The 12,514-nt window shown below is 35.7% G+C and overlaps 1 protein-coding gene across 4 annotated transcripts in view; it reads right to left on the bottom strand.

Moving 5' to 3' along the window:
• CHD7 (chromodomain helicase DNA binding protein 7) overlaps nt 1-12,514 on the bottom strand; it is a 197,896-nt gene that overhangs the window by 45,463 nt on the left and 139,919 nt on the right. For all 4 annotated transcript variants that reach the window (XM_087931282.1, XM_087931281.1, XM_087931283.1 and 1 more), the window contains exons 8-9: nt 7,836-7,891; nt 4,732-4,846 (exon numbers count right to left, since the gene is read on the bottom strand). In XM_087931282.1, coding sequence (XP_087787408.1) covers nt 4,732-4,846; nt 7,836-7,891 — 171 coding nt within the window. The remainder of the gene's footprint in view (nt 1-4,731; nt 4,847-7,835; nt 7,892-12,514) is intronic.

Raw genomic sequence — 12,514 nt, 5'->3', positions numbered from 1 at the left:
TTGCAGATAAAAGTGTATTATTCCATCATGACTGAGGAATTATTCAAATACATTAGTCATTATGAAAATAATACATTTCACTGCAAATTAAGTAGCTAATTCACTGCAGTTGGTTGATTAATTAAGTTGTTATGTAGCTCTGTTAATGTGGATTAACTTTGTTCATTCTCACCTGCTGATCAAAATAAGGAATTTATGAAGCTGCCTATAAGCAGAAGCTACTGAGATCCCACTTTGACAAAGCTAGTTGGGAACATTTAAATCTCACACCTTTTTCAGACATGGGAAAATGCTGAAAAAAATCCAAAATATTTTGTACTGTCTTTGTCTAAAGAGATTATAATAAAGGTGGAATAAAATGAAATAAGAACATTAAAATTGCTTCAACATCATGACAGCATAAATATCGATCAAGATCAACGTCTTGAAGTAGTTTTAATATATTATAAATGTAAGCCCCTGAGATGAGACTCATTTGGTCTTCCGAAAGAGCTTGAAGATATGGCTCTGCCAACTGGATTGAGCCCTAATTGTGGTGTGGAATTCTGGAAGTGGCTAATGGATTACAAACAAACCGCCTCCTCCTGTGCAGACTTTGCTCCCTTTCTCTGCATCTTATTTAATTTTAACTGAATTTTAAATTTAAGGTCCCTATTTATTGTTTATTTTTTTTTTGAAAATTTTATTTGGGTTTTCACAAAGAAAAAACATAATACAAATAAAACATCTTTTTTTGAAAATAGCATGGTCCCGGTTACACTTCTTCATATAGACACAAACTCAATTTCATGCTCATTTTTGTGTTCTATTCCATATCTTATTATTGTTTTACATTTTCTACATAGTTTTTCCCCTCTTTTAATTTTCTCAACTTTATTTTGATTATCTCATCTCAATTCAAATCATTATATTATACTCTTGTCTGTCCTGTTTCAATTTCATATTATCTTTTCTCATTAAACAAATTTTCCCCTGTAGTTACTAATTGGAGTATGACACCTTTATATCTTTTAATTTTATCCATTCAACTCTTATTTAAGCTTCAATGTATACCTTTAAGATTATAACATTCAATATAGCACATAACTTCCAATCGAATTCTGCTTGGTACCTTCTTAAAATACACACTATATTCTTAAAAAAGGTTATATATATATATATATATATATATATATATATATATATATATATATATATATATATATATATATATATGATGAATGAGAACAACGTCTAAACTGAAACGCCATACAAATCCATTCACAATTAATATATATATCATTAATATTTCCAATTCATTAAAATTCATTAAAATCTTAACATCTTCATTAATAATAGTTAAAATGTTCCCATCCTTTCCAAATTTAATTCTCTCATTCACTTTATTTCATTTATTAACAAACATTCCACTAGATTACAATAAATGTTTTATCCATCATTTTAATCATATTTTCTAAAATTATTTCTATTTGTAATATAACAATACTATCTTATGTACCTTTGCAGAATCCCTTTTACAATTGTTTTCACCCATTGTCTCTAAACAGGTTTATACTTTCAATTCTTATACCTTTTCTCTGTTTCTCTATATTTAGTTTCTGTTCTTTATAACTTCTTTTCCTTTCCTTCTTCCCCCTCTTCTTCTCCCTTCCCTTTTTACCTCGTCTCTCTACTTCTAATTCTCTCTTCTGTAATCCCCTCTTCTGTTGCTTTCTAATATTATACTTATTTTTCAAACTATTCTTCTTTTTTTGGTTGTTTTTTCAAATCTTAAACTTTTCATTCTCTTTCCCCCCTTTCCTTCCCCCCCCCCCATAAAATTACTTGATCATTAAAGATGGCTTCTTCTTTGTCCCAATCTTCTTGTTCTGAAAGCGTTTCTTGTTGTTTCTCATAGTTCCAGATCTCCATTTCTAAGAGTTGAAATACAAAGCCAGAAGAACCTCTCCCTTCTTGTGCATCTTCTTTGTACTTTTTAAGTTCCATTTTCAATTCTTCTAAAAGTGGTACCATTTTAAACACTTTTAAACAACCAATTGATTTTAGTCATTTAAATGCAATAACCAAAAATCCAAAGATCACCAAGTAATCCAAAGAATGTTTCTTCTTGCTTCTTTTTTCCACTTTCTCTTTCTGGGGTTCTATTATTTGTTGCCAGGTTTCAGTTCAAATGTATCTTTTAGGAATCTTGTTGAGATTTCACTGTAAATTCCTTTTAATTCCAGGCAGTCTCCTCCATTTTTCCAGATCCTGCCCTTTTATTCTTTTTCTCTCCTTTCCTGCTTTTAAAAGCTTTTAAGCATCCAGAAATCTTTATTATCTCATTGACATTTTATTTTCAGCTTAAATGCCTATTGATGTCAAAGTAGATTTTTTTTTCAATTTCTTGCTTACGTCTCTTAGCTGTCAGTATAAGGAAGGAAAGAAAAAAAAACCAAGTCCTTTCCCTTCCCTCTCTCCTTCGCTGTTTCAAAATCTTCTTTGGGAACAATGTTATTTTTTTATTTTTTAAATTCCAGGGTACCTTACATTGTTGCTTTTTCGGTTTAACCCGGTCAACCAAAACTTTCTCTTCTTATCTTCTTCCCGCACATTCTTTTTTGGTCAAGTTCTTCTTTGAGGTGGCCATTTCTGACCACCACTGCAACCACCTTCGAGAAAGGGAGTAATGGCCAGCTGAGGAGGAGAGATGCGGCTCTCCTCAGCCTTGTTGGCAGTCTCCCCCCTCTTCACCACCTCTACGGGGTGGCTTAGCTCCGAAACCAGCCAGCTCGGGGCGCTCCGGAGGTGAGCACAGATCGAAACCGTGCACGATTGCGGTTTCGGTCTGTCAGTGAAGAGACTCAAACCGGAAGTCATTTGTTTAATGTTTTATATGGCATTTTTATTGAATGATTGTAAGCTGCCTAGAATTGCCTTTGGTGAAATGGGCGGCACATAAATCCAGTCAGAAAAAGTTAAGTAAATAAGCAAGCATATAAATAAATAAATAATACATCATAGAATAATATGTCTTTGCTAACTGTCTAGGAGGTGACCATAATCTCTAAATTTCCATGTAATCATGGAAAAACCACTGTCTTGTCAACAGAATACTCTGCTCATAATTTGTGGGATGGTTTATAATAGAGAACAGTTTATCAATTACAGCAATCTTGAATTGTTTAATAGGAAATAATTGGCATCTTGGACGGAAAAACTGAAGAAAAATTAAAGAAAATTGGTATAATTTAGTAGGGAAAATAATCTCCAGAAAGTGCTACATGTAGCATTCTGAACAAGCATTGTTTTGTGAATGTGGCATGTGTTGTATGTGACTTTATGCTGATTAGAACTGGTTTGTCTAGATTAAACTTCCGTTTGTCAACTTCCAGACATCAATTCCATAGTCTACTAAGAACAGCACCCAAATAAATCAACTTTGCTTATGAAATCTTTAGCTACTTTGTTTTTAAGCATTGCCTGCAGCTGATATCCAGCTGTTGCTAACAAATCTTTAAGCTCCTCACCAGTTTGATTTAAAGATGTACAAAAAAAAGATAGGACTTGGAAGTCCTACAAACCATATTTACTAGAGATCAGCACAATAAACTTATTCTATCTCTAGAGGTTTCTATAGCTTTTGAGACAGAACAATAAACAAAAATGCATTAATTCTTGGGCAGTTATATAATTCCATATGTCCTAGAGGGGAACCTCCTGTATCTTTTGGATCACAGTGTGCTGTTTTGTTCCTTCTTCTTCTGTTTCAGTGTAAATACTCCGTCCCAGTGACACTTTAAAGTGAGGTGATATCCAGTGTTAACCTATACGCCAGTGAAATTAGATCTTCCCATAATTTCACCTAGATATGGTAGCCATAAAACTCACCATCTACTGACTAAATGGGTTTGAATGCTATTATCAGGAGTAACTTTGTGGACAGCTCAGGCTTCATACTAAGTGACAGACAAACCACGATTTAGTCTATTTGCTTAGAAAAACAACAGGATTTTAATTAAATATTATATGAAATAAAGATTCAGGACTAACATGTTTTTGCTCAGATTCTTTGCTACTTAATTGGACATGAAGATGTATGACACGTATTGCTCAGATCACTAGCTTTTCTGTAAGTTTAAGCCTCAGCTAGCTCTAGTTTGCTTGAAACAGATTAGACTGAAATTTAGAAATTCTCTGGAAAATGTAACAACATTGTCGGGAAGGGGAAAATTATTTATTTGTACATATATCTGTAAAACTAGTTCCTTAGAATCATTCAATCATTTTAAAACAATAATAATACAATGATAAGAAGCAGCATAGTGAAGTACAATCCAAAATAAATCAATAAGATCAAGAGTTAAGACCATTAAAAAATCAAGAGAAGTTAAACATCAATCCACTTCAGTAGACTGAGTGCCTAAAAGTCTGTTTTCAAAATATTTAATAAAAAATATGTATCCAGCCTATATAAAGTATTATTAAGAAGGAGCCTTTGGGAGACCATCTTTACAATATGTTAGGTATAAGCTCTTCAAGGCATATAAGCATTTACAGACATATGAGATCCAGATTACTGTTTCACTATGATAAGCTACCACATCGTGCACCTGCTTACATTCCAAATAGTTTTCAAAAGAAATTGCAGGTACATTGAACAGAAATGACTGAGCTTCACTTGATGGAAGTTATCAATGAACCTTAGCCTCACTACATGATTTAATCCAATTGAAATAATAAAAATATTACCTCTGAAAGGAATTTATTTTGAGCCTGCTTTGCTTTAAATCTTTTAATCTTCTGTTGAATTCTCCTATCTTTGTCCAGGACTTCCACAGATGCCCATTGGCAGTGGAGGTAAGAGCTAGAAGAATGAAGAAAAATAATCATATTTTTAATCAGCTTAATATTTATGCAAACTGATTGTCTTAATAAAATAATTGTCTTAAAACTAATACATAAGCTGTACAGTTTTATGGTGTCATTTAACAAATAATTGCAATGGACATTTTGATTAAATATGGAAGATAGGACAATATGCTTCCTCTTTTACTAATATCATCTCCCTAAATATTAAGAGAAAAAATATTTTAGAACTTAAGTGGATGATAATCATTGTGATTGGAGGAACAAAGAACTCAATTCTTTTTAAAAAACAAAACCCTGATTTGCATGACAGAGTATAGCAGAATATGATTTGCTTGCTTTAGATTAACACAGTGTTGAATTGAGCTATGACTTAGCTTTGTGACTAATTTCACAGCTGTTACTTGTTCAATAAAGCTAGGTCATAACAGTGACCATCAACTTAAGTTAATGTGACATAAAGATTTTAACAGAATAAAAATGTTCCAAGGGTTGATTTAAATCATATATTGCACAATTAAATATTTTCTACCACAACTTTTGGGAATGGAGATCACTTTTGGAATTCCTAGAGTTGGTTGTGAGCAACTCAGAAATAGTTACAATTAAAATAGGGAAAGCACCAGGGCTTGGTAGACTTCCATGTTCATACTGGAAATGTTTTGAAGACCAACATTTGCAACTACTTCAATGTGTGATGAATTCTATTTTGCAGGAATCTGTTATGTGAATTGTGGAAAGAAACTAATACTGCTTTATTATCAAAAGAAGAAGAGCAAGAATGAATCTAAATTAAGATTTACTGTTGAACTTCATTGCTGAATAATGAGTATAAAATATTTACATCAATTTTGGCTGATAGATTAAAGAAGATTGTGCAGGGTTTTATTCATGATGATCTATTTTGGTTCTTATGCAAAATTAAGAGATAATATAAGAACTGTATTGTATATAACAAAATATTTAGAACAACATACCAACTGCCACTTATTTATTTGTTTATTTAGTATATGGTGTTGTTACGTTAGCCAGGAGACTGCAATGCTATTGCAGAATATAGTTTGGTTGCCTGTTTGCTGTTTGGTTCATGCTTGCACATTTCCCAAGTGCATGTCAGGAGGGCGAGCTAACTTCACACCAGAAATGCAGCAGCATCCGAGACCCTCTCCTTCCATCAAAGCTGCCTCACAGACAGGCATCACAACCAGGAAGGTTCAGGGCCAGCAGGATTCTGCTCTATCTGTACTAAAGTACTATATATTTATCTACCTGCATAGAACATGATGGAAGGCAAGTAACAAAGCTCACCCCAGCATGCAGTGCTAGAATTTGAATCGCTGGAGCAAGGACCATCTCCAGCATCATTAAACCAATAAGCCATCGTGTCTCCTGCAAGTAGCATTGCTTTTTCTGGATACAGAAAAAATGTTTGACAATTTGAATTCATCTTTTTTGTTTAAAGTTATTAAAGATATGGACTCTAGAATTTTTCTTTCTTTTTATTCTGGTCTTCATGCTAACACTACTTTTTATGCATAGTTCAATTGTTTTAAAAGGGGGACATACATACAGGCAGAAGTGAGCAGTTTGAGAGATTTAACAATTATCCACAACACCCAACTCAATGTAACCTTGATTCTACTTTGCTCAGAATAAAACTTTGGCCATAAATTATAAATGATAAAGAAATAAACTGGATTCAAATTGTTAAAATATAGTAAGTGCTATGGGAAGTTTTTTTTTTCAGAAGATGAACCCTACAGGATACGAAAGGGCTGACTCCACCTCTTTGAGTTAAAAGGCAAGCATCTTCCTTTCCTAATATTACAATAATACTTTTCAGTGAGTTTATGTAATACTATGAGCACTCTATATGACCCTGAGTGACCCAATATGGCCAAAATCTCATGTGAGGAGACAAATGTATCCATTTTATAAAGTTTTTCCTAGAACAATTCTACAAATATTTTTAATCACTGAAATAGGCTACTTATGTCCCAAACAATTTTTGTAATTTACAATTAGAAACACATTTGTATTCTATTACTTAAGCAATGCCATCTTATATGATAAAAAAACACAGCTACTATATTGCAACTCCTGCCCTCTGGAATGATATCTATCCCGTTTCAAGTGGCTCCCATCTACACATTGTTAAAGAAACTGTTGAAGCCTTAAATTTTCTTGGCAATCTTCTCAGGCTGTAGGAAGGGTGCTGCAGTTGGCGAAATCCAGCGTCTGCTTCATTAAAGTAGGGGAAAATTTTGGGTGGCCTTTAGTCTGCTTCACTGAAGGCAACCTTGAAAGTGGTCCTGCTTCTAACTTCTTACTTACTCTGGAACTGAATGGACTCTTCCCTTGATGCTTTCCTTCCCATCTCCTAGGTTATTCTTCTAGTTGCTCATGTAGCACTCTTAATTGTAACCTTCTTAACTCCTAAGATGAATCTGCTTTCCTCTAAAAAGCAGAAGACTGCAAGGATGGGTTACCTCAATAGGACAGGAAGAAACCTTAAGATCTGCCTTTAGTTTGAACTATTAAACTCAGTCAATTTAAATGTCATTTTCTAGATCTAGAATGTCATTTTCACTACAACTATAGCTGAAATTTACCTTATAGTGATAGTCTGCAGCAGGAACTAAGCAACACTGTAGCTATTATATATTTTTAGTCTGGAGTTCTGTTGGATCTAGTTACTAATGTCATGGTTAGAAACTTCCAGCTCTACTCATCATTAAATAGTGTATAAAATAAGACATTATGGATACATCTACTATAAGCAGAAATATTCCATAAGGACACATATTCTCCTTCCAAACACTTAAAACTAATATTCTATATTGTTACTCATATGAACATTATCTATAATTGATTTGTACTTGTTCTTTAGATATTAATAACTTTTTTGATAAGCAGAGTATTTGTATTACTTATGTTTTACATATTGTGGAACTGTTTAAAGAATGCTGAAGACAGGGCTTGCTTACAAGTTTTTGTATTTTACATAGAATTCTTCTGATTGTGTTTCTTCTCCATTCTCCATCTAAAAAAGAAAGATCAATGGTTTTAATTACAAGTAACTGTGGTAAATATCACCTTAATCTTACAGTTAATAGAAAATACCACTCAAAAACAGCATGTGCTTGAAATTTAACAGCAACAATAAAAATAGGATTTAAATTTTTTATATATATTTTTAAAGGAAAAGCAGAGAGAGACATGCAAAAACTTCCCTGAATTTACTTAAGCCTTGAAAATTCTACTCATTACAATTTCCAACACATGAATCATTATAACTCCTCCCTAACCACACACAGCTCCATTCACAACAACTTGACCCCAAAATGGCTTTCTGCCAAACCCACAGCGCTACAGAGAAGCCAAGTGTACCATTTTCTCAGGCAGCAGCCAATTAGCAACTGCACTCCTGAATGCCTTATGTATTATTTTTGGCTGGCTCTTGACAACTTTATATTGTGGTTTTGTGACTTGTTCAAGTAGTGTTTTAATATGGTTTATGGTTCTATAGCATTAGTACTGCTGAATAAGTATTCATATTAAGCTGGACTTTAAATGTCTTACTGTTGTTTTAATGTATTTTTATATAGTTTTACTTGATAGTGCAATTACATGAAGCTTGGCAAAAAGTCCTTGCATATCAAGTAGGTAAACAAAAGCCCAAATGCTACTTAATTTTAACACAATCCTGTTAAGCAGGACAGCATATCATGCAAACAACAAAACCTTATTTTAGACTGTGAGATGCAGCTTTAAATTACAATTCTGTGTTTAAAGAGTGTGGACCCAACCCAGATGGACAGGAGTTCTCAGACTTATAACCACTATGGTCACTTGATCAAAGTCAGGGCACTTGATAACTAGCATGTATTTGTGAAAGCTGCTGTGGTTCCAGGTCACATGATTGCTATTTTCGTCCTTCCCAGCCAGCTTCTGACAAGATGCAGGAAACTGGACATGTTTAACAACCATGTGATTCACTTAGTAACTGCAGTGATTTGCTTAAAAACTATGGCAATAGTGATTAAAGGTTATAAAAGTGAGCCCAACTCACTTAACAACAACTTGTTTAACAACAGAAATTCTACGGTTGTAAGCCAAGGACTTAACTGAAGTCTCTTCACGAAAGGTGAAATCAACGGCAATTGTCAAAAACAATTTGATACAATTTGGTATTAATGACTAAAGGTGGAGGAATGTGCTCAATTGGATTCAGGTCTGGGGAACGGGCGGGCCTGTCCATAACATCAATGCCTTCGTCTTGCAGGAACTGCTGACACACTCCAGCCACGAGGCCTAGCATTGTCTTGCATTAGGAGGAACCCAGGGCCAACCGCACCAGCATATAGTCTCACAAGGGGTCTGAGGATCTCATCTCGGTACCTATTGGCAATCAGGCTACCTCTGGTGAGCACATGGAGGGCTGTACGCCCCCCTAAAGAAATGCCATCCCACACCATTACTGACCCACTGCCAAGCCAGTCATGCTGAAGGATGTTGCAGACAGCAGAACATTCTCCACGGCGTCTCCAGACACTGTCACGTCTGTCGTATGTACTCAGTGTGAACCTGCTTTCATCTGTGAAGAGCGCAGGGCGCCAGTGGCGAATGTGCCAAACTTGGTGTTCTCTGGCAAATGCCAAACGTCCTGCACAGTGTTGGGCGTAAGCACAACCCCACCTGTGGACGTCGGACCCTCATACCACCCTCATGGAGTCTGTTTCTGACTGTTTGAGCAGCCACATGCAGATTTGTGGCCCGCTGGAGGTCATTTTGCAGGGCTCTGGCAGAGCTCCTCCTGTCCCTCCTTGCACAAAGGCAGAGGTAGCAGTCCTGATGCTGGGTTGTTGCCCTCCTATGGCCTCCTCCACGTCTCCTGATGTACTGGCCGGTCTCCTGGTAGCGCCTCCATGCTCTGGACACTACGCTGACAGACAAAGCAAACCTTCTTGCTATAGCTCGCACTGATGTGCCATCCTGGATGAGCTGCACTACGTGAGCCACTTGTGTGGGTTGTAGACTCCGTCTCATGCTACCACTAGAGTGAAAGCACCGCCAGCATTCAAAAGTGACCAAACCATCAACCAGAAAGCATAGGAACTGAGAAGTGATCTATGGTCACCACCTGCAGAACCACTCCTTTATTGGGGATGTCTTGCTAACTGCCTATGCTTTTCACTTGTTGTCTATTCCATTTGCACAACAGCATGTGAAATTGATTGTCAATCTGTGTTGCTACCTAAGTGGACAGTTTGATTTCACAGAAGTGTGATTGGCTTGGAGTTACATTGTGTTGTTTAATTGTTCCCTTTATTTTTTTGAGCAGTGTATATAAAATTGTCTTAAGTTGTAACTGAATCCAGATTAACTGTAAAAATCTTATTAGTTTAAATTCAGCTAGTGCACGAATTAAATTCCTCTTTTAGTATTGTGAATTATTATAGAGGTTATGCATGAAGAGATATTTACTAAATATTCTTATACTAAACATATGCTGTCTCTTTCGAATTTTTCTGGCACAGGTTGCATTTAAAGATGACTCTTCTACCGCGCAGTTTTAATGTAAATAAGAAAAATTCTTTTTTTTTTAATAGAATATTAGTTATTTTTAATTAAACTGATTTATACTGCATGGTAATCTAATAAATAGACTTTTTAAATTGAGAGATGTAATATAAGATGTATCTGAGATGTATCTGTGTCTTTTATTTCCTTCACATCAATTTTAACCTTTATTTTTATTCTGCAAAAATCTTAATAATTTTATGCTGCACATTGTTACGTTAAGCATTTTTTTTGCCAGAAACTTGTCTTTATCTCCAGTTTTCAGCAAAAACAAAACAAAACACCATTCATACAATGGTTTTGCTTAACAATGGTGTTCACTTTACAACAGCAGCATTTGTTTAACAACTATTGTGAAAAAGGCCATAAAATCAGGTATGTGTCACTAGTGACCTGCTTAATGATTACCATGACATACGACAATAATGGTCATAAGTCAAGGACTAGCTATAAATACCTGTTACTCAATTTTGGGTAATTAACCATGTTTGAGAAGCACTGTTCTACAGAATAAGGCAGGATGCAGTGTTGGATATGGCTGTCAGATCTCTTTTGCAGCTGTCTCAACCAAAAATAATTCTTCCTAGTAAAATTATCACCTTCATGATAAAAGGGATAGGTGAAAATAAATTCAGCAACTGGACTATTTCCAATTTAGAATCAGTTTAACTCCTGTTACATTACTGTGGAGAATTTCTTAGTATCTAACAGCTCCCCCATGAAAGAGGTGTTTCTTTTCACTGATAATGGAGGAGTCTGAAGGTCACTATTCACAAAACTGTCTCCTGAATATTAATCATTCTCTAATAAATATTGTTAATAAGCTACTGGGAAAAGAATCTAGCCAAGGTAGTAAAATGTGGACAACATATGCTTTAGATCAGGCTTGTCCAACCCGTGGCCCGCGGGCCGCATGCGGCCCAGGTTGCCTCGTAATGAGGCCCAGTGCCCACCCCAACCTTTGTGCTAGAGCCAGCGAGGAGGAGGAGGAGAGGCAGGCGCGAGGCGGGGCGAGGCGAGCGCCAGGCCAAGCAGCAACAGAAAAGGCGGGCACCGTCAGAGCGCCACCTCCTGCTGTTGCTGCCGCCGCTTCTGCCCCCGCTGCCACTTCTGCCCCTGCCCCCGCTGCCACCCCCGCCGCTTCTGCCCCCGTTGCCGCTACCCCTGCCGCCGCTTCTGCCCCCGCCGCCACTGCTACTTCTGCCTTCCAGTCCTGCCTCATCCAGCTGGGCCATTTGCAGGAGGAGAGGTAGGCGTGAGGCGAGCGAGCTTCCCCCCCCCCAGCAAAATTGGGCCGGAAAATAAAAAAATAAAAAAAGTGATAAAAAAAACCGTGATAAAAAATAAATAATTTTTAATAAATAATTAATAATAAATAATAAAAACATCTCACTAATTTCATTTCCAAATAAATTTAATATGTTAACTATGTTTTCTATGTTTTTTTTGGATGATCAGGTATCGTTACTGTTATTTTATTTTATGTGCGGCCCAAACCAAATTTTCATCTTCTAATGTGGCCCAGGGAAGGTGAAAGGTTGGACACCCCTGCTTTAGATGATATACATTTTGATTTGGCTCTGCTAACATGATAGTATTATTATTATTTCTAATATAATCATTTTAGGCTGAGAGAGAGGTGAAAGTATTTAGTGATAGGCAGACCCCTCCTCTGTTGGAGATACATAATATTCCATGAAATCCAAGGTACAAAACTATAAGGATATGAGTTCAGTGCATTGGATCCAGCAAAGCAAACATAGCTTATTCTATCACAACCTAAAGCAAATAAATAAATGCATAGACAGACAGACAATACACATCTTACTGAGCGAATAATCTCGCCTTAAAACAAAATGCCTAGTATTCATTTTGTATGTACTACTATGAAAGCAAAACTCTAATTTCATACCCAGAATATATTGTTAATATCTTTATGAAGAATTATAAAAAAATAGCATATATCCTATAATTCAGTTCTGCTCCATTTCCAATTTCTTTACATATTACACTTGTACCTTAAATTAATCTCTCAGATTAGGTAAAGCTGAAGTTTAGAAATCTATTATTATTATTTTTTAAA

The sequence above is a fragment of the Pseudonaja textilis genome, chromosome 3 (assembly GCF_049901715.1).
Source record: "Pseudonaja textilis isolate UNSWEBS1 chromosome 3, rPseTex1.2, whole genome shotgun sequence".
Lineage (NCBI taxonomy): Eukaryota > Metazoa > Chordata > Lepidosauria > Squamata > Elapidae > Pseudonaja > Pseudonaja textilis.
Note: the sequence above shows the minus strand (reverse complement) of the source record. Positions and strands in the feature narration are given on the sequence as shown.